General features: G+C 39.6%; 1 protein-coding gene across 7 annotated transcripts in view; it reads left to right on the top strand.

The window, feature by feature from the left end:
* The window catches only part of GALNT18 (polypeptide N-acetylgalactosaminyltransferase 18), a 345,491-nt gene that overhangs the window by 84,234 nt on the left and 233,523 nt on the right, over window positions 1–27,734 (top strand). For 5 of the 7 annotated variants that reach the window (XM_082760491.1, XM_082760492.1, XM_082760493.1 and 2 more), the window contains exons 1-2: window positions 7,558–7,837; window positions 7,978–8,243. In XM_082760491.1, the coding sequence (XP_082616617.1) occupies window positions 8,009–8,243 (235 nt within the window). In that variant the 5' untranslated portion in view covers window positions 7,558–7,837; window positions 7,978–8,008. Of the gene's footprint in view, window positions 1–7,557; window positions 7,838–7,977; window positions 8,244–27,734 lie in introns of those variants that run through there. The other 2 variants (XM_082760495.1, XM_082760494.1) reach the window with 2 other exon arrangements.

The raw sequence follows: 27,734 nt of genomic DNA, 5'->3' as shown, positions 1-27,734 counted from the left end.
TTCACTCCAGCTTTTCATGCTTACACCTTCAGTAGCCCAGTCCTCTTAAAGTAAGTCAAATCTCAGTGAAACTTGTGCTCTGTTTCCTCATGTTACAAGTATGATGTTATTTTACTTTTTATTTTTTTGACCAGTTTAATTCTTTGGGTTCCAATACATATGGTAAGCCTCTGTAAAAATTAATGCACTTTATGCTTCCAGGTTGCTTAGATTTTTTTTTAAATCCCATTGCTAGTCCCCACTTGGTTTTGATTAACTTAGTAACAGAACTTGTTCATTTATACAGACCATTCAGAGATTTGGTCAAGCATAGGTCAATCAGTCCTCTCTTCAGTTACACAAATAGCTCTCATTTATGCTGTGTGGTTTTCTCTCCCTCTTCTTCTCCATTTCTTTTCTGTAACTGGTATCTGATGGGGCTGGGGTTATTCTTTTGATGTAAGATCTCCAAATTACATTGCAGACTTCAGGAAGCTTTTCAGTAGGTATTTACTTTTTCTTCAGCCAGTGTTGAAAGGCGGTTTTTCATTTGGCATATGAGAGCTCTCCACTGCTAATTGTGCCAGGTATGATGCAGAATGGACAAGATGATTTTTCAAGACATCTAATTTTTAAAAGTAAATGCTAAGATATTTATCTAGGTTGGATCCATGTAACCGTTCAGATCCGTTGAATCAGAATAGTTCACATTCATGAACTATTCATGCTTCATCATCTCAACATGTTGAAGCATGTCTGCAGCCTGTATTGAACTTTGTCTGACCTGTGTCAAGCACTGACATCCATTAATTTGTAGCTCCACAAAAATGTGACAAGTATTTGCTGTCTGTTCTCAAAGGGGTGTTGTAAGTTTTATCTAATGGCATTTTAAAAATGCTTTGAGAGCCACTGATTCAGAAAATATGAACGAGAAACTTCCAGTCTTTCAGCAAGCATACTGACCCAATAGTTATGTGGATGCCAGTTGTTCTGATAGTATAATCATGAGTCATTTTCTGACCTTCTTGTGGAGGATGCAACTAATATAAGACCACCCCAGGATGGGCTGAGATAAGGGACTGTCTTAAAAATGAAATTTACTGCTATGTTCTAATTCCATACTGTAGTGCTGTTGAACATTTAAAAGATGGAAGGGGGTGAGCTTGATTTGTTATGCCAAAGGCCATAGGGCATATGTATTCCACTCAAAAAAAAAAAAAAAAAAAAAAAAAAAGCAGAGAATGTGATTGTTGTACATCAAAAGAGTGTGCCTGTATGACTCAAATATATACCATCTGGAATATTGTTATTTAGTAAGGAAAGAATCTGGTTGGAACTGCATATGAGATTCCTGAAGTGTCTTTTTTTTTTTTTTTTTTTAAATGGATACCACCCTTTATTAAAAAAAAAATAATAATTTTTTTTTTATATATACTCTTTTGCAGGTCTAAAATCAGGAGTGCCATGTGAAGTACTAAAGACTCTTTATATATAAATTTCTGAATCATATACCAAGTGAGCTGTACAGGCTGGTGGTTCTGTAACGACTGTTGAAATAAGTCTTAATTTTAACTGATTTTTATCTTTGCAGGCTTCCTCTTGGCTTTCTCTCCCCCCCCCCCCCCCCCCCATTTTTGTAGTTGTCTCTTTTTAAAACAAAAAGAGAAGTCTTACAGAAATATTAATACGTTGCTTACTTTTATTTGATGTTCTTGCAGCACAGACCAGTGTGACATTCCAGGCCCAATGAAATTAAAATTTTAATTTCTTCTCAAACTGCAAGAGGTGTTATAATACCAAAGTAGACTGAAACCTTTCTTGCTGTGGAGTCATTTTTTTTTTAAAGTAGTACAAAGTTGTTGGTTTGGGGTGTGGTTTTGTTTGTTTTCATTATTTATTTATTAATACAGTGAATGGATTGGAGATTAGCTTACTCCTGGACATAGTCATGCTTTATAAAAAAACAAAAACAAATAAAGTAAAAAAAAAAAAAAAAAAAAAACACCCATAATTTCCCAAACTGAAGACTTTTTCAATTCCTTAAAAAACCAAACAAATAAAATTAAAAACAACAAACAAACAAAAAACACAATAAATTTCTAATGTGTTCTAGGTATATGCATATGTTGGTTTGCTTAGGCTGTGGCTGCTAAACCCGATGAAATAATGTGTTAGAAAAGTGTCTCAAGTCTCAAGGTATAGAATCCATATTTCACCTGAATCACATGCTTGGACATGACTTTGGCAAAATAACATGAACAGAGGGTCATGTTATCTGAATGACAGCTCACCGAAACTGTTCTTTAAAAAGACTGGAATAATGTTGATTGGAAAATGGATCAATTAAAACAACTGCTTTCTCCAGGATTATTCTTCTGTAGTCTGTCCTCCCTAGCAGTAAAGCAGAACCATCTGGGTTCCTTATAATTTCTGGATGAATAATTAACTGATCCTACAGAAGTCATCCATTTTTTTCTAACCATCTATAATTTAATGTAATATTAAGACAGAGTAATTGAAGTATGGAGTTCCTTTCATGTGAGAAGGGGCTGTGTATACAAGACTCAGGTTGGGCAAGAGTTATTTTAGAAGGATTATGGTAGGTCTGAAAAATAACAGGTGAAAAGGTGACTACTTTTTCTTGGAATAAGAGAGAGTACAGATTCAAAAAGGGATTACATCAACTTGTGAAGTAAAGACAAAGCCATGGCTAGTGTAAGCAGTTGCTTGGCTGCAACCTCTGACACAGAAAGTCTTTAAGCCATCAAACGTGTTAATGCTTTACCAGGCAAAGCCTGACAAAAGAACTGTTCTTGTCTTTAAATGTTGAGAGCTAGACATTGTTTGGAAATAGGATATTTAGTTATGTCAGTTTTTGGTTGACACATTGCAAAGATGTGTGTGCTTATAGTTAAAGACAGAAGAAACAGCACTGACAACAGGGTTGAGAAAGCAGAGATTTTTAGTTACTACAAATGATTTCATATTTCCTAACTTTTTTTGCTTCTGAACATGAAGAGATTCAGAGATTGAGTGGCCCACAACCTCTGGAAATCTGCTTCAAGTATATCTGAGGTTTAACACCTAAAAATGAATACACTTGAGGGTGCTTAGGGACATGGTTGTTTTATTAGGGGGCAGAGGGTGGACACACAGCAACTTTGAAAAGAACAGAACTTAGTGCCTCCCTTGACCAACTGTAATTGGCCACTTGCAAAAGGCCATATGTTGCATCTTTTACTCATATTGGTGAGTTGCTGGTCATACAGTTCACTTGAGATGAATTAACTGAGAGTTTTGTGGCAAATAAGTAGTGCAATGTGAGCTGCTAGAAGACAGTAGATCATATCAGTGCATAAAAGTAACCGACAAAAACAGCATAGCAGAGATCAATTTACTTTTAAAATTATTTTAGATGTTTTGGATGGAAAACCATCTTGGAAGGACAAATGGACAAGATAAGCCTCACAATCAGTGAGAAAGGAAATTACCATCTGGAGAAAAACAACAGCAAACAACAAAACTTAAAAGCTATAGACAAATTTCATAGGAACCGTATAAGAGGGATGACAAATATCTTCTAAAGCATGAATCTGAAAATAAAGGAGAGGAAGATGTGCACTAATCTACCCCTATCACTTGCAGGTTGCTTTTGTACATAAGATGTTTTAATGTTTCTGCTAACTCTGTTCTGTTTCTTTTGCATGTGGTATGTTTTCACATGGCTTTACGTGCACTGATAGTGCACTCAGTCCAGGAGACAAGATCCATTTCTATTTTCAACTTGAAATAGCTCTCTCTGTCTTGTTCCTGTATCTTCTGGTTTGCTTTATTTCCTTCTTCAGCACTAGGTGAATGGTTTTGAAATGGTACTTCATGGATGTTAGCCATCCAAATGTCATTGAGTGTCCGTGAGTTGGATGGCACCTTACCTTTCCTCCTTGAGAGAGTGCAGTTTGGCAATATGAGATTACAGTAGTTGTTGCTTCGCTGGGTAGTCTTTTCTAAGCAGTGAAAAATAAAAGCCCTGTGTAACCTAAATGAACCGATGATTCATAACAATGTCAGAAAAGGGTGAAGTGTAACAGAACTGGTGTAAACTTAAAGGTAGTTATTTTTAAATGGGGAAGGGGAAAGATGGCAGGGAACAAAAGAAAAGAAAGAGAGCAGATATGGACACTAAAAAGCATGAAAAAAAGAAAGAGTATAGGGAGGAGTTAAAAATGGCATAGGAATAAAGATCATAATAACACATCCCAGGATAACAAAGAAGCAGCATTTTTACCTTATCTTCCTCCACCCCACTTTTCATCCGTTCAGCTTCTTTCCTATTTTCCATTCCTTTTTTTTTTTTTTTTTTATTATTAGTTCATGTTCATTATCTACAACATTCATGCAACAAATCTGCTACTTCAAAACACAACTCTAATATGCAAAGGCATCTCTGCAATGCCTGCATGTGTCTTTATATAATTTAAAGTAAGTTGGTTTAAATTTAGTGAGAGAGATGACTAGGGACAACATATACCAAAAATCACCAGATAACTTACCTGGGGGCTGAGCTCATGGCCTTTATCTTCAAAATACAGGAAGCTCTATCTTTTCAAGAGCTAAAGAAACAGCTTTGTTGCTTGAGCTGTTGGAAAGAGCTCATCTTCAGAAGGGGTAAATACATACTGAAGAGCCAGATAGTTTTTGATTTGTGTGCACACAGACTTGGACATCATAGTTTCAAAAAAAAACAAACAAACAAAAAACAAACAACCCTAGAGAAAAATGCCTGCACAGATTAATTCAGAATTTTCTATATGTATTTGGTTGTCTCTTTCCACAGTGTAAAATTCAGCATTACTTCTTGAATGCCTTTGGAATTTTGTACCATCTTTCCAAATTATATGATCATCATGGGGGAGAGGGAAGGAGTAATGCAAGAGCATCTGCTCAGACTAGATAATAACAAAGATTTTATCTCCATAAACTAATTGTATTTCAGCTAAGAATCTGAATAGAATGCAGTCAAAATAATGCTAAAACTTGAGCTTTTCCATTGTTCTCTTACAAGGTGTAAGAAACCTGTTCTTGTAAAATGGGATGTAAATAATGTTGGTTGTGATGCTTCACTACTTTTTTCTTCAAGGACCCTCTTACTAAAAATGCTTTAGCTTGCATCAAAATTCACCAATAAAAATGTAGTTCTTAAACATATCTTTCTTTCCATCCTTTCACTTCCCTGTAACTGTAATGCTAGGTAACAAATAGTAATTGAATTGTCTTTCTTACAGAACACTCTAACGTATAATAAGTGGTGGTTGTATTTACTATCTTATAAGGTTAATGTCTCCTTAGCACTGTTTGAAATGATATCTTATTACAGTTGTGAGGTTTGGGGCTATTCGTATTGAAGCCTGTGATGTATACAAATTCTAAGATATTTTTTTCTGCTATCTAAAGTGAAACAGAAGTGAAATAATTTGCATAGCATGACATAGCAGATCAATACCAGGACATGGATGAAATCAGACATGTAGTTTAATGACCTGCACAGTAGATTTCACTGCCTCAAGTTTAAATACCTGAACTAGAAATTTCAAAAACACCATGGAGATCTAAGAGACCAAGTTTCTTAGACCTTGTTCTTTCCTCATAATTTGTACTTTTTTGTTTTAATTACCCAATCTACCTGCAGTTTTCTCCCTGACTATAATGTGAGGCTGGCACCATATCTTTTTCTCCTGTTGGTACTTTTCCTGGTTTTGTTCCAATTAGATTATAAAAGTAGACTGATTATGTATTTGTATCGTACCTTGCACAAGTGAGTCTCAAGTCTGGATTGTGATACTACATAATAAATCAAAATTAGAAAAAAGACCAACTTCTGAACAGCAGACACTTAAATAAACTTGGAAAAACAAAAAGCAAACAAACGAAAACATGCACACAAGAAAAGGAACAAAAATATAGAAGTTTTAAAAAGACCAGTCCAGAATATTATTAGCAGGGATGTGAAAGCCAGTGTAATGTATTAAAGCAACTGGAGGTTTTGCTATGAAGTCAAACAGTTTTAACACTAGCTTCAGTGAAACATAGGCTCAAACGAGGAGACAGGGAATTGCTGTTCTACTGTTGAAGAGTGCGGCTTTGGTGGTAGGAGAATGTAGCCATATATAAAACTATATTTTAAATGTGATCAGAAAACTATTGGGAGCAGAGGGCTAATGAACTATTAATAGTTACTAGAATAATAAGGTAATCAATTATGTGCTGTTATAAGCAGTTGATTAGGCCTGTGAGACATGTTAACCATCTTTTTTGAAACCTCCACGGCACTTATGGATTTGCTGACAGTCATTAGTAACAACACCCACTCATGTTTGTTCATAAAAGCTGTCAGTTGTTTGTTAACATTTTATATACCTCCATGGAAAATACGACTTTTAATGAGCATTACGTGTCCCTTATCTGGACTGATTTTAGGTAAGTTTTGCTTTAAATTGGGAAGCCCAAAGCTAAGTCCCGATTCTGCCTAAATAGCCAGGGCTGAAGAATTTATATTTTCTCACTGCAGGCAGAATTCACAAAGATTAAAGCAAGTCTAGATAACACTGTTATTAAAGGCATCAGTGACATGCACTAACTGCTTCTGGTTTGCTACCAGATGTGGAGCTGCAACATTGAAGAATAAAGACAGGAAATGGGAAAATAAATGATACTATAGGCAAACGATCATCACAGACCAGCAGGACAATTGACTTGTGCGATGGGGCTGGATTAGCGTATTCTATCATTATTTTGTATTTATAAAGCTTAAAATTGTTTGTTGACTGGTTTATCTAGTAAACTTGCCTGTAGTACTAAAATGTTTTTTTTCTTAAAATGTAAACGTATGCTCTTTTTTCACATTCTAGTGCCTTGAGTTATAGTATCTAATTTCCAAAGGAGTTCTGTCATGATGGTCTCCTTTAGAGTATCACTGGGGAAATGCTTGCCATTTGCCCCAAATTTCAGCTAGTTTTCAGAGAGGCTTAGGAGACTGAGGAGTAACTCCTGGAAGCTGCTGTGCTTTCCACACGCAAGCAGGGGTGATGTCAGTTGAGGGGTGCGACTAATGAAGCAGAAGAGACTCATATTTACTGCATATGTAAAATTACAGCGTGAGACAAAGCATTTGCTGCTCCTAGCTTTTGCTGGATAGTATTTAAAATAGTTTTTAGTGTGTTAACAGCTGCCTCCTTGTTCCTGTTACTGGTCACATTCACGCTAAATTTCTGTCTTGAGACTATGTTTAAAAAAAAAAAACAGTCATAAGGTCACCTTTTTGCTACCATAGGTTTTATCTAATAGGAATGGAAAAGATTCTTCTACTGTGCACCATCCCTCAAATCAGCGTGGTTTCCTATTGAGAGGAATTTTGCCTTTATGTGCCTTTCCAAGCCTGTGTGTCTGCGTGTGCACGCGGGATCAGGTGGGCCCCGCCGTAACCCCGCCCCGCTGGGCCCCCGCCGGCCGTGCGGTGATGGCAGCAAGCTCGGCGCCAGGGCGGGCTCCGTATTGGAGGCGGGGGCTGTCAATCCGCGGCCGAGCGAGCCCCGCTCTCCGGCGAGCCGCTTCCCGGCGCTGATCGTGGAGCTGGGGCTGGCTGCGATGGGAAGCGGCGGCGGAGGGAACAAAGTTTGCAGCGCTCGGCCGCTGGGCTGCTCGCCGCCGTGATGCCCGGTGCTTAAAAGCCGCGGGCAGCCCGCCGGTCGGCGCGCCTTGCGGGCTGCTGTCGCCACCGCTATCGCAAAGTTTTAGCTCTTTGCATGTGCTAAAATCCAGGATTTTAATGATCAGCCCTCCCCACCCCCACCTCTCCTTCTAGGTAGGCGACAAATATTTCTGTTCTGTGGATCGGAGAACTTTTTGCATGGAAATTTACTGACTTCTGAGTGGCCTCCGCTTCGGGGAGGGGGGAGAAAGGATTTATTTTCATCGCGGTTTTTGTTTTTTTTTGGATCGCAGGATTTTTGGAGCTATATGGAGCGATCTCAGGATGGTGTGCACCAGGAAAACCAAAACTTTAGTGTCCACTTGCGTGATTTTGAGTGGAATGACTAACATCGTTTGCCTGCTGTACGTGGGCTGGGTCACCAACTACATTGCCAGTGTTTATGTGAAAGTGCAGGAGCCGATCTCGGAAAAAAAGTTAGAGGAAGACAAAGGGGACACTTTAAGGATTATAGAAAGGCTGGACCATTTGGAAAATGTCATCAAGCAGCACATACAAGGTACCTTCCCCCCGCTTGCTTTCCCCCTCACCCACCCGAAGCTTTCCGTGTGCCGCCCTCCATCCCCTCTCGCCGCGTTTGGCTTGTGTGTGTGTGTGTTTGTGTGTGTCTTGTTCTCGTCATTGTTTCGTATTTGTTGCTTGCTTTTGCCAAAATGGGTTGCCGCGAGGGGAATTCTTGTTCTCCTCCCCCTGTAAGCCTGACTCTGCTAGTCCGTGTGGAGAGCGTGTGCGTCCGGGTGTGCTCAAGGTTTTCCCTCAGTGTTGCTGTAGTGGCGGGAGCCACTTGGGATTTTAGCTGGGACAGTCTCTCATTGGTGTCTTTGCTTTGCTGAGTGATCCCTAACTAGCATCTTCCTTTATATTTTCAACATCTGCATGGTGCCATACAGTCACTCCCTCTGTCTGCTAAGTGGGTTGGATAGTAAGGAGGGTGGCGGGTAAATGAGAGATCTAGAGGAACCATCTTTTTCTGCTTCCGCATAACCTCTACTGAAGGTTCAAATCCCAGTTCGAGTTTCTCCTAAATCTGCAAAGGCAGAGCAAAGCATACCTATCACCAGTGCACCAAAGCTCCCCTCCTTCTAGGCAGCTTTGGCCAACTGCTCTTCTGGCAGTCTAAAGAGGGGTGGAGTGGGCAGGGTGGTTAATCCTGTATGAATTGGGCTTCCCCCGCTTAGCAATGCTCACAAGTTTGCAGCACTATTAAAGCCCAGTTGCTTTTCTGTGGCTTGTATTATTTCTTAATATGTGACACATCACTGTACAGATTGCACGTACCTCCATTTGTCAGACAGTCTTGTCAGCTTGGGTAAACGAGTAAAATACTCCCCCCCCCGTTTTGTTTTGGAGGATGAGTTACAGCAGCTCCTGCAAGTTTTAACTTCTCTCATGCAGTCCTTGAGATTTTCCTGACTACTGAAAAATAAATGAAAAAATATTTTGTTTTTCCTGTGTGCCAGTGGAGTGCACTGTGGAAGCATGTATGAAAGCAGCAGTTTTTCAAAAGATGCTATTAAGAGTTAGATACAGGAAATTCATCCAAATAGGGCTAGAGCATACCTCCAGTTTTGTAGGTGTGAAGTTCTGATAGTCTTCTTTTCAAGGAAAGTAATAGTGACCATATGGTCTTGTTACTTTGGGCAGTGATTCTTCTCAGTCATAGAGAAAGGGATGGATTTGCATGGATTAAAGCATAAAAATAATTTGTGACAACTTGTGACTATACAAAAAACAAACCAAAAAATATTTTTCTTAAATAACATTTGTATGAAAGTTGAAGAGAATATTCCAAAAATAAGCAAGCAGTTTGGTAATAAGTACTATTAGTATATAGTACTATTACTTGATAGTAACTGAGTTTCACAAGGAATATCTGTGGCAGGGATTGCAGAATAAGATGTTATTTTAATCAGATCTTGCTTTAGTACTGTGAGATGTTATGAATTCTGGGTCATGTTGCAGAACTCACAGAAGACATTGGAAGGAATAGTCCAAACTTGACTGGGGTTTGGGTTAGCTTCAAGTTTATCAATTTGAAGGTCAGCTTTAAGAAATTATAAGTTTGGGTTTCATTACCATAAATTGAATAAACCAGCTGCCAAATAGCTGGGCTAGATAATAATTATCTGTAGTTTGCTGTAAAGTTTTTGCTTGAGCTACTCCTTTTTTTGTTGGAGAAAGGTGTCAATAACTCAGATGTTCTGCAGTGCTGAACAGGCATGAAATTAGCAAGGGTAATAGAATTACATTCAACAGGATACCCTGCGAATACCAGAAAGCTCTAACTGCAGCATTTTACACATGGGGTTACTCTAATATTTCATTTTAATTTGTTTTCTGATTGAATTGTTTAATTAGATGCCATCAGAGAATTCCTTTAGCATATAAATTACTATCTTGCAATATTATATCAAATGCTGTGGAAATGAGAAGGAAGAAGAGGTGCCTTCATTTAAAAAAAAAAAATCACTTTTTGAAGTATGAACTTTTAGAAACACTTTTCTTGCCTTGAAAATGTCTTAGATTGAAAAGAGGTAAAAGAAATTCTGAGAGAATGAAAGTATGCATGCCTTCTTTCCAGAAAGAACAGTGTGGAAAAGGAAATATTGGTAGTGGTATTGGCCAAGAATAGAAAAGTTGGAATGCACAATTATGTACCTGTTATACTGCTATTCTACAAAGTTAATACTTAACTATTTTTCCTATAGGTTTAGTAGGAGTCATGTTTTATTCTAGCAAGCAGGCTACTCAGAGAAACTTTGTTTCCAGTTCCTGTGAAGTTTGCAAACAAGACAGGGTGGTTATTGAGATGATTTGTGTATGCACATTTGTGAAGGAAAATGAGGAAGAGAGCAGATGGATAGCTTTATGCAAAATGCAGTCTTTTTTGTGTCTAAAAAAGGAGTGTGGCAAATGTATCATCTATTACTCTTGAGTTTTATTACCAGAGAGAATGCTATAAAGAACTAATGTTAATAAATATTGTATTAAATAAAATGTCTGTCTTTCCAACATAAGGTTCAAAATATTTTTTTCTTAATTTTATTTGAAAACAGTATGTTCTGTCAAGTTCAGAAGGAACATACTGGTTAAATAGAACTCCAAAGACTCATTTTATTAAAATCAATACGGGAGTGCATCAGACAGATCAGAACACATCATTCATCTGAATAATGCAACATGCATTGGTTCTGTCACTAAAGAATTGTCGTAAGTTGTGTGTGTGTGGTTGGAAGATCATGTGAGCAGGCAGGATGCTCTTGATCAGATAGTCTGTAACAACGACAAGAGGCACAACACTATCAATAAGGTAGCGATTTATTTTCTGCAGCCTAGCTTTAGGCTGTCGCAGATGATAAGCTGAACATTTTTATTGGAAAGCTATGCTGTGGTTAAGCAGGGATCCCTTATGACATACACACTCTGCTATTTGTCATATTATGCGGTGCCATTTTATATTTTTCAACTTTGTAGTTTTAATCAGAAGATATTTGCATCCTAGCATTATTTTGAAAAATTCTGGTCTGTGAAATGAAGTTACTTTTTTTTGCCACCTAACAGGAACTTAAACAGAATTGATTAATTGCATACTATTAATATGTACAGTAGATCCAAGTTAAAGTTGCAAACACACAGTTAATTTCTGGTGCAGTTGAATTCTTATCTAAGACCAATAGATGGTTACTAAGACATCTGTTTTGTGCTAGGAATTTTATCACTCATCTTTGCATGCTGCAGCATCTGTTGGCATAAATAAATGACATGTCAAGCGCTCTGTAGACTTATTTGGGAAATTTTGGTGTGTTATCTCTCAACCTGCTGCTTAGAAGGATTTGCTCTGTGGGTTTACTTCAGCTGTTAGCTATCCCATAGTTGGATATCTAATCACCCTTTTGTGGTCAGCTGGGGAAGGAGAGATCTCCATTGTGAGACTCATTCCCTGTGTCTTGGACAGGTATTAGGATGGAATGAATTACTTTCAGAAATTGGGTATTTTGAACTTGGGAACCATGTCGATCCAAACTCTTTATTTTAGCCATCTACAAGTTTGGATAAGTAAATCCTATCCTTGATATCTACCTTTTATTTATTTATTGATCTCAAACATGAAGAAAGAATGTAGTATGTAAACATCTGTTTGTGATAGCTGTCCTTTGCAGCCTGGCTACCTGCATGAATTTATACAGTCAGACTTGTTTGGATTTGCCAGACTCCACCATGCCTCTTACTCTTGTGGTAGTTTCCTTTTGGGAATTGTTAGGCTGGGGGAATTTTACAACTATTTCCCTCAAGCACAAAGGCAGTTAGACATGTTTGGAACTCACTGCATTGTATTTATTCTGAGAAACAAATCAGCAACAGACAGTAGCCCTGGGAACACAGCTCTTGCTCCACTACAGAGGACGCTGTATTCACAAGTATGTAAACAAGCAAGGAGACCTACTGTCCCAATGTAACTAATTGCAAAAGGACGAACTACTTGGATATGTGAGACACGCAGGATTAATCCCATTATTTTTTCTCTTTAGGCTGTGACTTCTCAAGTCATTCTAGATTGCTGCATGTCAGTGCAGATTAATTTGAATTTAACTTTAATGTTCTTCCATGCTTAGGAATGGCTGTACTAAAGAAAATTTTAATAGAGTGTTTTCAGTTAGAAGTCTGATTCAAAATGTTGTAAATTTTCAAGGCTTGCTTGGATGTACAGGTATTTGAAGGACCATCTACTTAAGACTTAATTACGTTGATCAATATAACTGCAACTTGATAATTTGTTATTAGTATTACTGCAGCTAACTTTTTTGTGCTCTTAATATAATTAGAAGGCAATTAAAGATATTCTTTCATGGTGATTCTTGCACCAAGGATTTATTTTGCCATGGTTAGAACACAGTAGCCAAAACTGAGGCGGTCTAAGCTCACTTTTAATAAAGTAGCTGCATTTTATTAGTAGTGATTGAGTAATTCATTTCTTGATTACAGTTGTTTATTATTATTTTTTCCTTATGGTGATATCAGCTAGATTGCTGTATTAATTAATTAATTAGGTTTATATCATGTGAATGTTGTGATAGTTACTTAGTTACTTTTTTTTTTTGTTGTGATTGTGCATGTTGAGCAAGAAAAAGCTTTGTAGTTGGGAAGGGAATTGACCTGGATTCTGTTTCTTTCAATGTAGGTAATTTCTGTAGTTCATATGAAATTCTTCAACAATAGGTTAAAAAATGTATTGAGAGTCAAGGTTGGAAATTGAAAATTTTATGCCCTCCTTGAGTTCTCTTATTTCTATGCTGGACAATTTTGTCTTTTCTATATGAAAAAGATTATTTTTGTAGCTGTTTGTTATCTCTGCATAATGGCACAGCTTCAGTGGAAAGAGCGGATTGTGTGCTACAGTCTTTGAGCAGGTGATTTATGGGCTGTGCAGAAATGGTGATAGCTATTCTGCTTGAGGTTCTGGAATCAGTGTTTTGTTTATGCTGGGTAGGTATCACTTCGGAAAATGTTGCTCAGGTTGACACAAGAAGCCTGTAGCAGTGCTGAGATACAGATTGAGCTCTTTTGAGTTTCTGCTAAGCTGTTGCTCCCTTTTTAGTACTAATAAGTGATCTTATCTACATGACCAATATATAGATGAACATGTATAAAAAGAAATGTAAAGCAAGACCTACATGTAGTTGTTGGGAATTGTGTATTGTGTGTGAGATGAACTTGGCCCCATTATCACATTCTCTCATGGCAATACCTGGATTAGCAGTCCAGCGTAACAACTGTTCTTCCACTTGGGCATTCTGTGGCCTGGGGTTGATTGTGATCTGCCAATTAGCTGTTATTGCATGCAAGGACATGCAAGGAGAGTGGAAGGAGGATTGACTTCTATCAGGACCTAAAACGTAAAGGAGCTTGGTGTTGAGGCAGTCATATGATGTGATACATGTATTCTTGTTCACTGGCTCGGGAAAAGATGGCTATATCTATATGCCAGGTATGCTCTCTGTGCTTCAGAAACAAATGCAGGACTGTTATTGTATACTGAGTTCAAGACTGTTTTGAGATTTGGCTCTTACGTGCTGATGGTATTTATTCCTTCCATTTAAGGAACAGGCCAAAACTCTAGAATCACAATGTGCATTGTTTGTGTGGCTGACTATTTTTTTGTGTGGCTATTTTTTTTTTTCCTGTTACAAGAGCGGAATGCTCATGAAACAGTCTCGGCGTCTGTATCCTGAAATACAGGATCTGTAAGTGCATGTGTGCAAAGTATAAGGGTTTCTATTATATTGTAAACTTAGAGGCTAAAACCACTTGTTTATCACTGAACCTGGCATGACCTAAGTTTCTTCATTGCCTCTAGGGCCAGAAAGACTAAGTTGTTGCCTGCCCAACCTTGCTCCTTTGCCTGTGACAGACCACAAAAGGAGTTAACTTTAGTTCTGTGTTCAACAGAAAGGTCTTGTCATCAGCATTATACTATGAAAGCATACATAAGATTCAGTATGATGGGATAAGTTACTACTAGCAATCTGAACGTTAGAGACAAGCTACATAAAGAAAACCTATGGGGATTTAAAAAAGTGAACATTAGGCTCAGATATTAAGGTATATGTGGCAGTTGTGAAGATGGTTTAGCTACCTTCCCAAGGATGATGGAAAATCTTTGGTTGCCATTAGAACAGCCCAGGAACTTGTTCGTCAGCTGCTAATATATGTATACGGTTTGACAAGGGATGTAACAGGACACGAATCAGCTCTAGCTGGTTAACAGCTGCCCTCATTTAATGAAGCCATAAGATATTGTTGTTAGATATGCTTGTCTCAGAGGTTGGAGATTGGACCTACTACAGAGGGCTGTAATGTTTTAGGATTGCCTCCAAGCCCTGAGCAGATACTGTGTGATTGCTGAGAATAGCTGAAGTAATTTACTGGTCCACAACTGGCAAATCTACTAGTTTAATGAAATGAAATTTCATTCAAATACAACAGTGAAATCTCAGTTCATATCTTGTCATGCCTCCTCTGAAACAAATTCATTTGTCTGACAGACTATTTTTACTCTTAATTTTCCTCATCAGTTTGTATTTAAAATCATCTTTATGTCTTCTTGCCTTGTTTGCTAAGCCGTATTATGGGCAGAGACCAATAGCACTGCTGTCACCTGTTGAGGAATCTTTCTGTGCTGCCCTTGGCATTCTAGTGGTACCTCTGGAGTCTCTCTTTAAAAACTTCTGGGATCCTTTTCTTTTGGGGACATGAGAAGTAGCTCAATAACAGGCTCTGGTAGGACAGTATGGACAGATACTCTGAACAAACATTGAAATTGCCAGGTACACAAAACTTAGGGTTTTCTCTTCATGCTGCTATTACTGTTAAATCTATTCTGACTACGGTTATACAATTCTGCTGTGCACGTATGTTTTTTGTGCAGTAGCATTGTTTGTTTTCTTCATAAATTTTCTCTGCTTAACTGGTGCTTTGTAATCCAGGTGCTGTTTTTTAACATGATATCCCAAGTTTCTTGAGCAAAGGCAGGGATGTTCAGGAGCCAAGACATTGTCTGCAATTATTATAGCTCGCCAGCAGTTCCTTTACTTAGCTTTTAAAATGAGCAAATAAGAATATTCTGTCATTCTGTCTGTCCGTCTTAATACGGAGATGGAACATCTAAGTTGCTATCTTGAAATTCTCAGCCTTTAAAGTGTGAGACTTTGTTTTTTCAAATCCATAATGGATTCTTACTATTTTCTCTATTGACATTACATGAAATTTTAATATATTATTTCTATCACAATAGCACCGTGGCAGATAGCTGAAATCCCAGTTGTCTTGCAGTCTTCACTGTGCACAAATATGTAGTGGAACAGTAGCCTTGAAGAGATCCTAGTCTCTATGGAAAGGTCAACGGAAGGTGGGCAGAGGAGATGGCCATAGGAACTAGTATGGCCAAATTTATACACATTAGCAGACAGTCAGACCTGCTACCAACAGAGTTGCTTGAATGAATTGGAAAAAAGGTCTTCTCTTGTCCCAGTAATAACAGCTTAGAGAGAGCGTGCAAATCCTGCTGAAGGCAACCATGGCAGTACTGGGTGGTAGCCACATCTGCTCTCCCACCATAGGTCTGGGCCTGATTGATATTGAGACTGACATGATCTCTGAAGTATGAGGTAAATGCCTCTCTCAACATGCAAGTTATAATTAGCACATCTAAAATACCACATAATTGCATAATTTTCTGCTTGGATCTTTTGGAAATTTGAGATCTCAAATAATGTGGGACGGGGGATGGAAATCTTAGGTTTTTTTTTCTTTTCTCATTTCCTCCAAATCAAAATTCTTATTTAAAATGTGAGTGTTTGGATTTTCGTTTTATTAGAACTGTCACAGGTGATCTCTGAGAAAAGAGGATTTCTATAAGCAGTTTCCTGGACAATGTAAGAAAAAGAGATAGCATTTCTATTTTTTCATAGATAATACAGATCATATTTGTAGATAAATGGCAATTCTAGCCTTCACTTTAGGAAGATAATACAGATTTATTTTTTTTTTATTTTAGTCTGGGAAAACATATCTGTTACTTGCCTGTCTGAAATCTGGATCTACATACAGATCTGTTTCATGAATCATCCAACTAATGCAGTGAATTATCAGTCCCCACTTTCATGGTGGATTCATGTTCCTTTGAAGCTTTTCTTTCTGTATCAAGTCATGACTTGCCACAGGCTCTGCAAGAAACTTTGGCATGCTGTAGGTAAAAGAAAAACTGACAGATAAACTTTTCTAGCACAGCAGACCCAGTAAATCTGTACCTATCCATTACAGGATTATCATTGCAATAAGGTTATTGTTAGAGAAAATGCCTTACAGGATTTCCGTGTGCACAGAATAAATAGGACTTGCGAAACAGTGCACAGCATAATTATTAAAATCACTTTTTTCTGTTTGTTTTTCTCTGAGGTATTTGCAATTTAGCAGCTGTATATCGCATGATCACACAACACGTGATTACAATAACAGCAATAACTCTACTTGTGCTAACGAGAATATTTTAAGCAGCTTAAATGAAGGGTGGGGGAGTATTATGCTGTAACTTCTGTGGTATTTCTTACTAGAAGATGAGTTTACTTCATGTGTAACGATGAGGAGGGTCCAGGAGGAGAGAAGTAGAGAAAAAGCTAAAGGCTGTGAAAGAGTCTGTGAATGTTTTATGCAGTTTTAGTTAATGTGGAACTACAGTTATTAAGTGGAAACTCTATAGTTTCCACTAGTGTTATTGAAGCAGATGAAGCAAGGCATATTGAGTTTCTGTGGAGTAGGAAGAAACAATGCACCATTTCTGGTTCAGTTCTGAAAGCCTTTTGCTTTCTTGTTGCTTTCAAAACCAGTTTAGCATTTAGGAGATTATTATAAATATTTTCTTGCACTAATTAATCTGAAATATAGTATTCAGAAATACAAGTCTTAAATCCATTAGATCTAATTTATGCTCGTATTTTAAAACAGACTATTTAATCTTAAGCATGTGTATTTTCTGTAATGAAAGAAGAAATATTCAGATTGCATATGTTCAGAAATTCAGAAGTAAGATACCAATATTTACATGAAAATTGTATCCCTATTCATCTCAGAATCACAGAATCACAGAATTTCTAGGTTGGAAGAGACCTCAAGATCATCGAGTCCAACCTCTGACCTAACGCTAACAGTCCCCACTAAACCATATCCCTAAGCTCTACATCTGAACGTCTTTTAAAGACTTCCAGGGATGGTGATTCCACCACTTCCCTGGGCAGCCTGTTCCAATGTCTAACAACCCTTTCGGTAAAGAAGTTCTTCCTAACATCCAACATAAAACTCCCCTGGTGCAACTTTAGCCCATTCCCCCTCATCCTGTCACCAGGCACGTGGGAGAACAGGCCAACCCCCACCTCGCTACAGCCTCCCTTGAGGTACCTAAAAAGAGCGATAAGGTCACCCCTGAGCCTCCTCTTCTCCAGGCTGAACAAGCCCAGCTCCCTCAGCCGCTCCTCGTAGGACTTGTTCTCCAGACCCCTCACCAGCTTCGTCGCCCTTCTCTGCACCCGCTCAAGCACCTCGATGTCCTTCTTGTAGCGAGGGGCCCAAAACTGAACACAGTACTTGAGGTGCGGCCTCACCAGAGCCAAGTACAGGGGGACGATCACCTCCCTAGCCCTGCTGGTCACACTGTTTCTTATGCAAGCCAGAATGCTGTTGGCCTTCTTGGCCACCTGAGCACACTGCTGGCTCATATTCAGCCGACTATCCACCATCACTCCCAGGTCCTTCTCTGCCTGGCAGCTCTTCAACCACTCCTCTCCCAGCCTGTAGCTCTGCTTGGGGTTATTGCACCCCAGGTGCAGGTGCAGGACCCGGCACTTGGCCTTGTTGAACTTCATGCAGTTGACCTCAGCCTATTGGTGCAGCCTATCCAGATCCTCCTGCAGAGCTTTCCTACCCTCAAGCAGATCGACACATGCGCATAGCTTGGTGTCATCTGCAAACTTACTGAGGGTGCACTCGATGCCCTCGTCCAGATCATCGATGAAGATATTAAAGAGGACCGGCCCCAGCACCAAGCCCTGGGGAACGCCACTAGTGACTTGGCTCCATTCACCACGACTCTTTGGGCCCGGCTATCCAGCCAGTTTCTAACCTAATGAAGCATGCGCCAGTCCAAGCCACGAGCAGCCAGTTTCTTGAGGAGAATGCTGTGGGAGACGGTGTCAAAAGCCTTGCTGAAGTCAAGGTAGACCACATCCACAGCCTTTCCCTCATCCACCCAGCGCGTCACTTTGTCATAGAAGGAGATCAGGTTCGTCAGGCATGACCTGCCTTTCATAAAGCCATGCTGACTGGGCCTGATCGCCTGCTTGCCCTGCAAGTGCTGTGTGATGACTCTCAAGATAATCTGCTACATGAGCTTCCCTGGCACTGAGGTCAAACTGACAGGCCTGTAGTTTCCCGGGTCTGCCCTCCGGCCCTTCTTGTAGATGGGCGTCACGTTTGCTAGCCGCCAGTCAACTGAGACCTCCCCTGATAGCCAGGACTGTTGATAAATGATGGATAGTGGCTTGGCCAGCTCCTCTGCCGGTTCCCTCAGTACCCTTGGGTGGATCCCATCCGGCCCCATCGACTTGTGCACATCCAAGTGCCGTAGCAGGTCACCAACCATTTCTTCATGGATAGTGAGGGCCACATCCTGCTCCCCATCCCCTTCCACCAGCTCAGGGTACTGGGTGTCCAGAGAGCAACCGGTATTGCCGCTAAAGACTGAGGCGAAGAAGGCATTAAGCACCTCCACCTTTTCCTCATCTCTTGTAACTAGGTTTTCCCCTGCATCCAGTAAAGGATGGAGATTCTCCTTAGTCCTCCTTTTTGTGTTGATGTATTTATAAAAATGTTTTTTTGTTATTTTTAACGGCAGTAGGCAGATTGAGCTCCAGATGAGCTTTGGCCTTTCTAATTTTGTCCCTGCACAGGCTTGCAACATCCTTATAGTCCTCCCTAGTGGCCTGCCCACTTTTCCAAAGATTATAAACCCTCTTTTTCCTCCTAAGATCAAGCCACAATTCTCTGTTGAGCCAGGCTGGTCTTCTTCCCCGCCAGCTCATCTTTGGGCACGTGGGGACAGACCGTTCCTTCGCCATTAAGATTTCCCTCTTGAAGAGTGCCCATGTTACAATCAGTTATTGTTGTTTTGATGTCCTCCTCTTTCAAGAGGCTGCAAAGTTAGAACTCTGTGACGTTAAGCGTCAGCCATAACTGGTTATGACATCATTAAACTGGAATGTAACAGATTTTAAGCTCGTCTTTAACTGATATTTTATTGTGGTTGTAAAGCTCTCTTAAGTTTAAAATGAATTTCAAATTATTAAACATTAAACACAAACACACATCAAACAACCAAACCCAACAACAACAGAAGTTCCAAAGAGATGTACAAAGCTTCATAGAATGCCAGGAAAACTTTTGAATTGATGCACTTAAAGAACCAAGGCCAGAAAAAAGCAGTAGCAAAATGGTGACCGAAGACTTGCATTTGGATAGATTCCCACTTGCAGCTTTCTTTTCCATAAATGCAGGCTGTGTAACATGCTTTTGGTGTAGAAGCATTTCCATTTCACTGATTTATTGTTATATTTCATATAAAGAGAAATCTATCAACATAAATGAGTTTATCAGCACAGCTTTTTTCTTATATGAAAGTAGTTATAAAAAGCACCTTTATAGTGTTCATTCTATTCCCCTTAATTTCATTTGAGAAAAAAAATTATGCAAGAGAATGTGGAGGTGTATATACAAATATTTAATGTATGTGCTATATTCTATATATAATATCTCTCTATATAAATATGTGGGGAGTGGAGGAGGCATTTGTAATTGCTATACTGATGATCCGTATACCCTGTCTTAAGGATAGGAAGTATCTTCACCATTGCCTGATTTGGGCTAACGTGGATGATAATAGAGGCACTGAAGCAAGAACTTGATTAGGCCAAGTGGCAGCATGTTTGCATAATATCTCAGTATGGTGGCAATATGAACAGATTCCTGTAGTCTGTGAATGCAAATGACAGGTATTGCCTGAAGTGTGTTAGAGTTGGGTTTTCAGTTGTTAATGCTCTCTGCAGTAACTGAGAAATTAGCTGATGGATAGAGTGAACCCTGCACGTTTCACTACTTATTAGTGGAGACCTGTTTCAGGATGATTGACTGCTGTAGAAGCAGGTAGAATACTGGGTCATGGACTGAGTGGGGAGCCATGACATTGATTTCTTATTTCAAGAAGGAAGCAAAGGTAGAGCTTTCTGTGTTGCAAATTGTAGCTCTTGAGAGTAAATTTTTAATCCTTCAGCCCTAGATTCTATTCTCATAATTAAGAAATAAGCTAGTGGTGGAGAATTTTTAAATTTATGAAACAGGAAAACTCCTTGTTATGAGGAAGTCTGGAGACTTGAAAACACATAAAAGGAAATTTAAGGTAGTTGTAATGTGTGAGACAATTCCTTGGCTGCTTGCAGTAACAACATGTCAATATGTTTTTGTCTGCTTGACAATATGTAGGAAATGCCTTTGATTTTTATTTTTTTAAATTGCATGTAATTTCTCCACATTTCTTTTGATTCTATTGATTAAAGCTTTTCTGCCTTGCCTAGAGTTATTAAATAGCAAACCATCTGCTAAAAACAGATTGGCAACATTCCTGAAAATTAACATTTAAAAAAAAAAAAACAAACAACAGTTTAGTCTAAATATATTTCAAAGAATATTTCTGTTTGTCTTCTGAAATGAGGAGGGAAATAAAAGCTTCTGCTACAGTCTTGCAAAAATTTGCAGTACCTGGACAAGTACTGGTAACTCTTAGTAACATGGAGAAAGAGACATTGACCTCTGCAAAAAAGCATGCAGGGTCAGCCAATGTAGTGTGAAAGTTTCATTACAAACTCTGTCACATGTGGCTGTGTATCTAGCACCTGTACAGGAATTGATGGATAATCAGCCATTTAGCCCAAAATATTCTTTGCATGGCAACCAGTGGTGAAATACTGATGATAGTCAGTAGCTCTGTGGACTAAAGCATAAGTTAGGTAACACCTCTGGTGTTACTGATTTATATAATGAGGTGGTAAATATAAAAGTGGCATGATCTCAACTGAGTGTAATTTTTTTCATTACACTGTTATTATCTTTGTGTTGGACAGCTTTTAGGCTGTGATAGGCTGTGCTGAAGCTAGGAAATATGAATAGCAACTGTCAGCATGTTGCAGGTGTGGGACAAAAATAGAATCACAGAATCACAGAATCACAGAATTTTCTAGGTTGGAAGAGACCTCAAGGTCATCGAGTCCAACCTCTGACCTAACGCTAACAGCCCTCCACTAAACCATATCCCTAAGCTCTACATCTAAACGTCTTTTGAAGACTTCCAGGGATGGTGAATCCACCACTTCCCTGGGCAGCCTGTTCCAGTGCCTCACAACCCTTTCAGTGAAGAAGTTCTTCCTAACATCTAACCTAAAACTCCCCTGGCTCAACTTAAGCCCATTCCCCCTCGTCCTGTCACCAGGCACGTGGGAGAACAGGCCAACCCCCACCTCGCTACAGCCTCCCTTGAGGTACCTAAAAAGAGCGATAAGGTCACCCCTGAGCCTCCTCTTCTCCAGGCTGAACAAGCCCAGCTCCCTCAGCCGCTCCTCGTAGGACTTGTTCTCCAGACCCCTCACCAGCTTCGTCGCCCTTCTCTGCACCCGCTCAAGCACCTCGATGTCCTTCTTGTAGCGAGGGGCCCAAAACTGAACACAGTACTTGAGGTGCGGCCTCACCAGAGCCAAGTACAGGGGGACGATCACCTCCCTAGCCCTGCTGGTCACACTGTTCCTGATACAAGCCAGGATGCCGTTGGCCTTCTTGGCCACCTGAGCACACTGCTGGCTCATATTCAGCCGACTATCCACCATCACTCCCAGGTCCTTCTCTGCCTGGCAGCTCTTCAACCACTCCTCTCCCAGCCTGTAGCTCTGCTTGGGGTTATTGCACCCCAGGTGCAGGACCCGGCACTTGGCCTTGTTGAACTTCATGCAGTTGACCTCAGCCCATCAGTACAGCCTATCCAGATCCTCCTGCAGAGCTTTCCTACCCTCAAGCAGATCGACACATGCGCATAGCTTGGTGTCATCTGCAAACTTACTGAGGGTGCACTCGATGCCCTCGTCCAGATCATCGATGAAGATATTAAAGAGGACCGGCCCCAGCACCGAGCCCTGGGGGACGCCACTAGTGACTGGCCTCCAACTGGACTTGGCTCCATTCACCACGACTCTTTGGGCCCGGCTATCCAGCCAGTTTCTAACCCAACGAAGCGTGCGCCAGTCCAAGCCAAGAGCAGCCAGTTTCTTGAGGAGAATGCTGTGGGAGACGGTGTCAAAAGCCTTGCTGAAGTCAAGGTAGACCACATCCACAGCCTTTCCCTCATCCACCCAGCGCGTCACTTTGTCATAGAAGGAGATCAGGTTCGTCAGGCATGACCTGCCTTTCATAAAGCCATGCTGACTGGGCCTGATCGCCTGCTTGCCCTGCAAGTGCTGTGTGATGACTCTCAGGAGGATCTGCTCCATGAGCTTTCCTGGCACTGAGGTCAAACTGACAGGCCTGTAGTTTCCCGGGTCTGCCCTCCGGCCCTTCTTGTAGATGGGCGTCACGTTTGCTAGCCGCCAGTCAACTGAGACCTCCCCTGATAGCCAGGACTGTTGATAAATGATGGATAGTGGCTTGGCCAGCTCCTCTGCCGGTTCCCTCAGTACCCTTGGGTGGATCCCATCCGGCCCCATCGACTTGTGCACATCTAAGTGCCGTAGCAGGTCACCAACCAGTTCTTCATGGATAATGAGGGCAATAGGAAGCATGCTAGGTTAAGACAAAGAGCTTGTGCATTTAAACTAGCTTTTGTGGGTGGATTTGCCAGGTAGGAATGCCATGCAAGCTTCCAGAAGGTTGTCTAACAGTCTTGGGAGAGGAAGGTACAGGAAGGCAGCCTTACTCTATATCTATACCTTGTGTTTCCACAGATTCAGTGGAAGACAAGTCTAAATATCTGCATCTTCAGCAATTGAGTTAAGGTTTTGACTCTCCAGTTAAGATAAACTTTAAACTGTAAAGCTGTCTACACAGGTACTGTGTGTTTACAGCCTTTTTGATACTAAAAAGATATGAAGTCTTCATACGAAAGTAAAAACTTGAAAATCCTAGTAGGGACTGTTCTTTTTAAATATTTTTCCATATATTAAAAACCTTCAGCTGTTGTTAAAGATTAATTTTTTTTTTTTTTTTTTTTTTGTGTGTTTGTGTATTACATTATTTCCACATAACAGAAGGTCCCTGGACTGAGTTCTTAGTGTGAATATACTTGAAGTTCTCGCTCTAAATTCGTTCCTCTGCTGGGCTTACATAAATAGCTATCACTGCCATGCCACAGTAATGCAGTAATTCATTCATCTGAGGTATTGTGAGGTTTGAAGGTGGGAGGGATGATCTGTGCAGAACCTTTTTTTTTTTTTTTTTTTTTTTTTTTTTTTTTTTTAATAGTCTATTGATTTCCCCTGTCCTTTTCTTCTGGTGTCCCAGAATTCTGCCCTGCGTATCCAGGGGCTAGGTTGGTTCAAGAAGAGCAAGTCTTGCTTGTCTCATGTGTATGGAGTTACTTTTCTCTTATCACCATGTAAGCAACTGGGTCTGAAGCACAAAGAAGAGGATGGGATGAAAGAATCAAAGTATCCTCAAGTATAAAAGATAATGTAATTATTACATGGGTTATATAAAATACTGTGTCAAATTACAGGCAACGGCAAATACTTAGAAGTGCGCTCTGCGTCTATCTTGTGTCTATTTTTAAAACTTGTGCTTAGGCATCTAGCTAGCCAGGCTGTTCTTGCGTGTGTCAGTGTGTAGCTGCATAATTGTCCGGGTGTTTTGACAAGGAACATGGTGCAGAGAATGTAAGAATTTTAGCCACAATGGCAAGCTATGACAGAGCAAGTATGGTACAAAAAAAAAAAAAAAGATAAAGTAAGATGTAGGAGCATATCTTTCCTAAATTACGTTAATAAAATAATATATTTTTACTTAAAAAATATATTTTTAGTGTATCTCTTTTACTCTTTATTTAATGTTCATGCTCCAGATTTATTAAGAGTGACTTGTAATTCGCTTTTCTGCTGTTTGATGAGAACAGATGTTATTTTCTCCTAACTCTCAGGCACCTGGAACTGGTAAAATTCCCCAAGCTCATTCAATTATCATCCAACAAGCAGAGCTTATTCAAGCAGTTTACCTACAAGGGCCAATTCAACACAAGGTGGAAAACGTACCCTTTTCACTGAGTTTATTTTAAACTTGAGAAATCCTGCTTGCTTCACTGGAATAAGTGATCATGTCTTTAAATTAAAAACAAAAACAAAACAACAAAAAAAAAGGAAAAAAGAAAAAAGGGCAATTTTATGAAGTTGTACTTCTTCAATATGTGAAGTGTATGTTGCTGTATAATTTTCTTGAGATTCAAATTTAAACGTGATAAACCACGAGTTTCTGTTGCCTCTCAGGAAGGTAAACCAAAGCTCCTTCTAGCAGGGAGTTTCTTCTCACTGAACTGCACACCTGTATAAATACAGTGCTTGAATCATTCCTGGTTAACACCAGAGAACAGAGAAAGCAGTGTGACAGGAATTAGCCCCCTTGATGTAAGCAGACAACTCTGGCATAGCTTCAGTGTTGTTGGCACAATCTGTCCTTTTTATGCAGTGTGTTTGGAACTCTCAGTGGTCAGACAACGCAGGTAACACTGGGAGCAGAAGTGCCTGCTGGAGGAAAATTGCACATTTACAATTACTTGTTATTCTGTTCAGACTTCGCAAGTGGAAATCTCATACTCTCCTTAAGTGGTCAAATGAAACTACCAATCCCAATATTTACATTTGGGAAAATCGAGACCTGAGCATGCTGCTTTGGCCACACAACTTTTCACATGACTCCGGGGGATATCTGTTTTCAGGACAGCTCATGTCAATTTGTATTTTTGTTAGAACCTGCATTAGCACATTAGCAGCTCCAAAAATGAAAGATAAACTAAAATTCCTTTGTCCCAATGAAAGGCACGATGACTGGTTTTTTGCTTTTTTGCATTTCACTAAGCTCAGCTAAGCTAGATTTACCAGACTTTAGATACAATCTTTTAATCTCAGATTTGAAAGTTGTAATTATACTATACTGCCATGCTGTGTAGCTCTTCCTATTAAGCGAACTATAGGTAAAAGGCAAACTATGAGGAATCCACACAATAAAATTTGGTTATGATAAAATGGCTTCAAATCATTACTAGGAGTATTGACATTAAAAGGAAAAAACAATTACCTGATTGGTTTAGTAATCAAGTTTTCATCTTTTACTTCTGAATCTGAATTAATAAGAAAACTGTTCCGTTCAGCAGTCTACCTTTCTAGTAATTTTGGAACCTAACAGACAAATTGCTGGGTATCAGAAGTTAAAAATCTTAGAAACAATTATATCCATATGGTTTTCCCCACAGATGATGGAGGCTATTAAATTCTCTCCTTGTGCCAGTTGAAGAGTTGCATTTATTAATACTAACCATCAGAATATGCCCCCAGTCATTTCCTAGACGTTGGGAAATCTTCAAAGGAGCTCACAGGCACAGAGGCAAGTCCACAGGAAAACTGGCATTGTCAATTCTTCTGCTCAGTAACCTGATATAATTGTGTCCTGATGTCCTTTCTAAGCTTCTTGAAAATAACTCCTATGCAGAAAAGGAACTATTCACTCTTCTACTAAGACTCCAACTTCCTGGTTTGTACTGCAGCACGTTTGCTTTTTATCAGCTAAACTGAATTCTGATTGCAGGTGGCTGAAAAACTGAGACACAGCAAAATTAGCAGCAGTAATGAATGAGACAGAAGGTATATTTGCTATCTTCATATATTGAGTGTCTTCTGAGCTGGGCATCCATTTACCTCAGTTTCAGGATTTCCTGTGACAATGAAGATCTAAGATCCTTTGGTCTTTTGAATGTGCTGATTCAGAAGCACAGTGGTGGTTGAATTCAAGCATCTCTGGGAGTGAGGAAAGCAAAATGTTAAGCTGGCTTTTCACGTCAGTCTTTGTTTCAGGAGCCTGCTGCGCCATTCACAAGGGTAAGAATGTAAAAAGTGAAATCTAGATGGGAAATTTCCAGGCTGCAAGTGCGTATTTGCAGAGCTTGGGAAGGTCAGTCAGGGAACGGGGGTGTGCTTAAAGTATTGGGCTTAATTATTGTAAGCTTGGAAATGTGAAAACATACATTGCCCTATGAACTGATTTCCTTCAAATTTCTTGGTCCTCTGTGTCACCATGCTGGCTTTAGGCTGTGAGATACCCATTGCTGCAGAATCTCACAGGGATTTGATAATCAGGTGAGAGTTCTTTAGTCCATGTATGGTATACAAGTGTACAGTCTGGAGGGAGGTGGGTTTCCTAAATAGAAGTGAGGATGTTGAAAACAATCATCCTATGAAGAAACTGTTGTGAAGCCCTCGTGGATATTTATGTGTACGTATAAATGTAATAACCATGTAAAAATGTATGTGTACGTCTGGCAGATGTGAAACATTCGAAGAACTAGTTTGGAAAAAATCTTCAGATAGGTCAGGCAGTGATCTGCAGGGTATTTTAGAAAACATCTGTGTAGCTGTGGGAATGTTCAGATGTATTACTTTAGAAGGAAGAACAGCTACTATCACATGTAATTCTTTCAGTTGTTGCTTGTAAAGCATCATGTTGTGGTCCCAGATATATATGACAGATTAAAGTTTCAGTGTTTAAGCTGATGGAGAGTAATTTTTTTCACTACCTGAGTGACTTTCATGTTTGCTTAGGATGTATCATTACCTTCCCATAATAGATAAGCCTTTTTCAGCTGAGGACAGCATTTTGGCTTGCTTCAGAGCATTAGTTTACCACTTAAATTTACCAGTTGATTTTTGCATAATCATTTGCCATTCTATAGGAACTTGAAGTTGAGAACAGGTATTCAGTAATGTTCTTACCTTCCTCTGCCCAGTGGTAGTTAAGAAAGTGAATAAAGCTTGCTGATGGCCAAGATGCAGTTAAGGAGTTTAATATGTTATTCCCTGATACCTATGTTTCTTAATTATTCTTAAATTAAGTCCAGCTTTATAGGACATACAGATGTTTTCAGTGCGGTCTACGCTTTCTTCACTTGGTATGTTAAGGTGCAAACGCAAGGTTCCTGGACCAGACTGGAGGGAAATTATAAGTTTTATCTGGATTTGCCGTTCTTAGTTTACAGAAAGCCATTCCAGGTTTCCGTTTGGATGTTTTGGATTTTCACAGCCATTCGGGCAGGATCATTATTACTAATAGAGTGATCAGTTACAGGAAAGATGAGTGTCTGGTGAAAGTCTGC

Source organism: Aythya marila, assembly GCF_965140915.1.
Source record: "Aythya marila genome assembly, chromosome: 5".
In the NCBI taxonomy this organism is placed as follows: Eukaryota; Metazoa; Chordata; class Aves; order Anseriformes; family Anatidae; genus Aythya; species Aythya marila.
The sequence above is the reverse complement of the archived record's forward strand: the minus strand, read 5'-3'. Positions and strand labels throughout refer to the sequence as shown.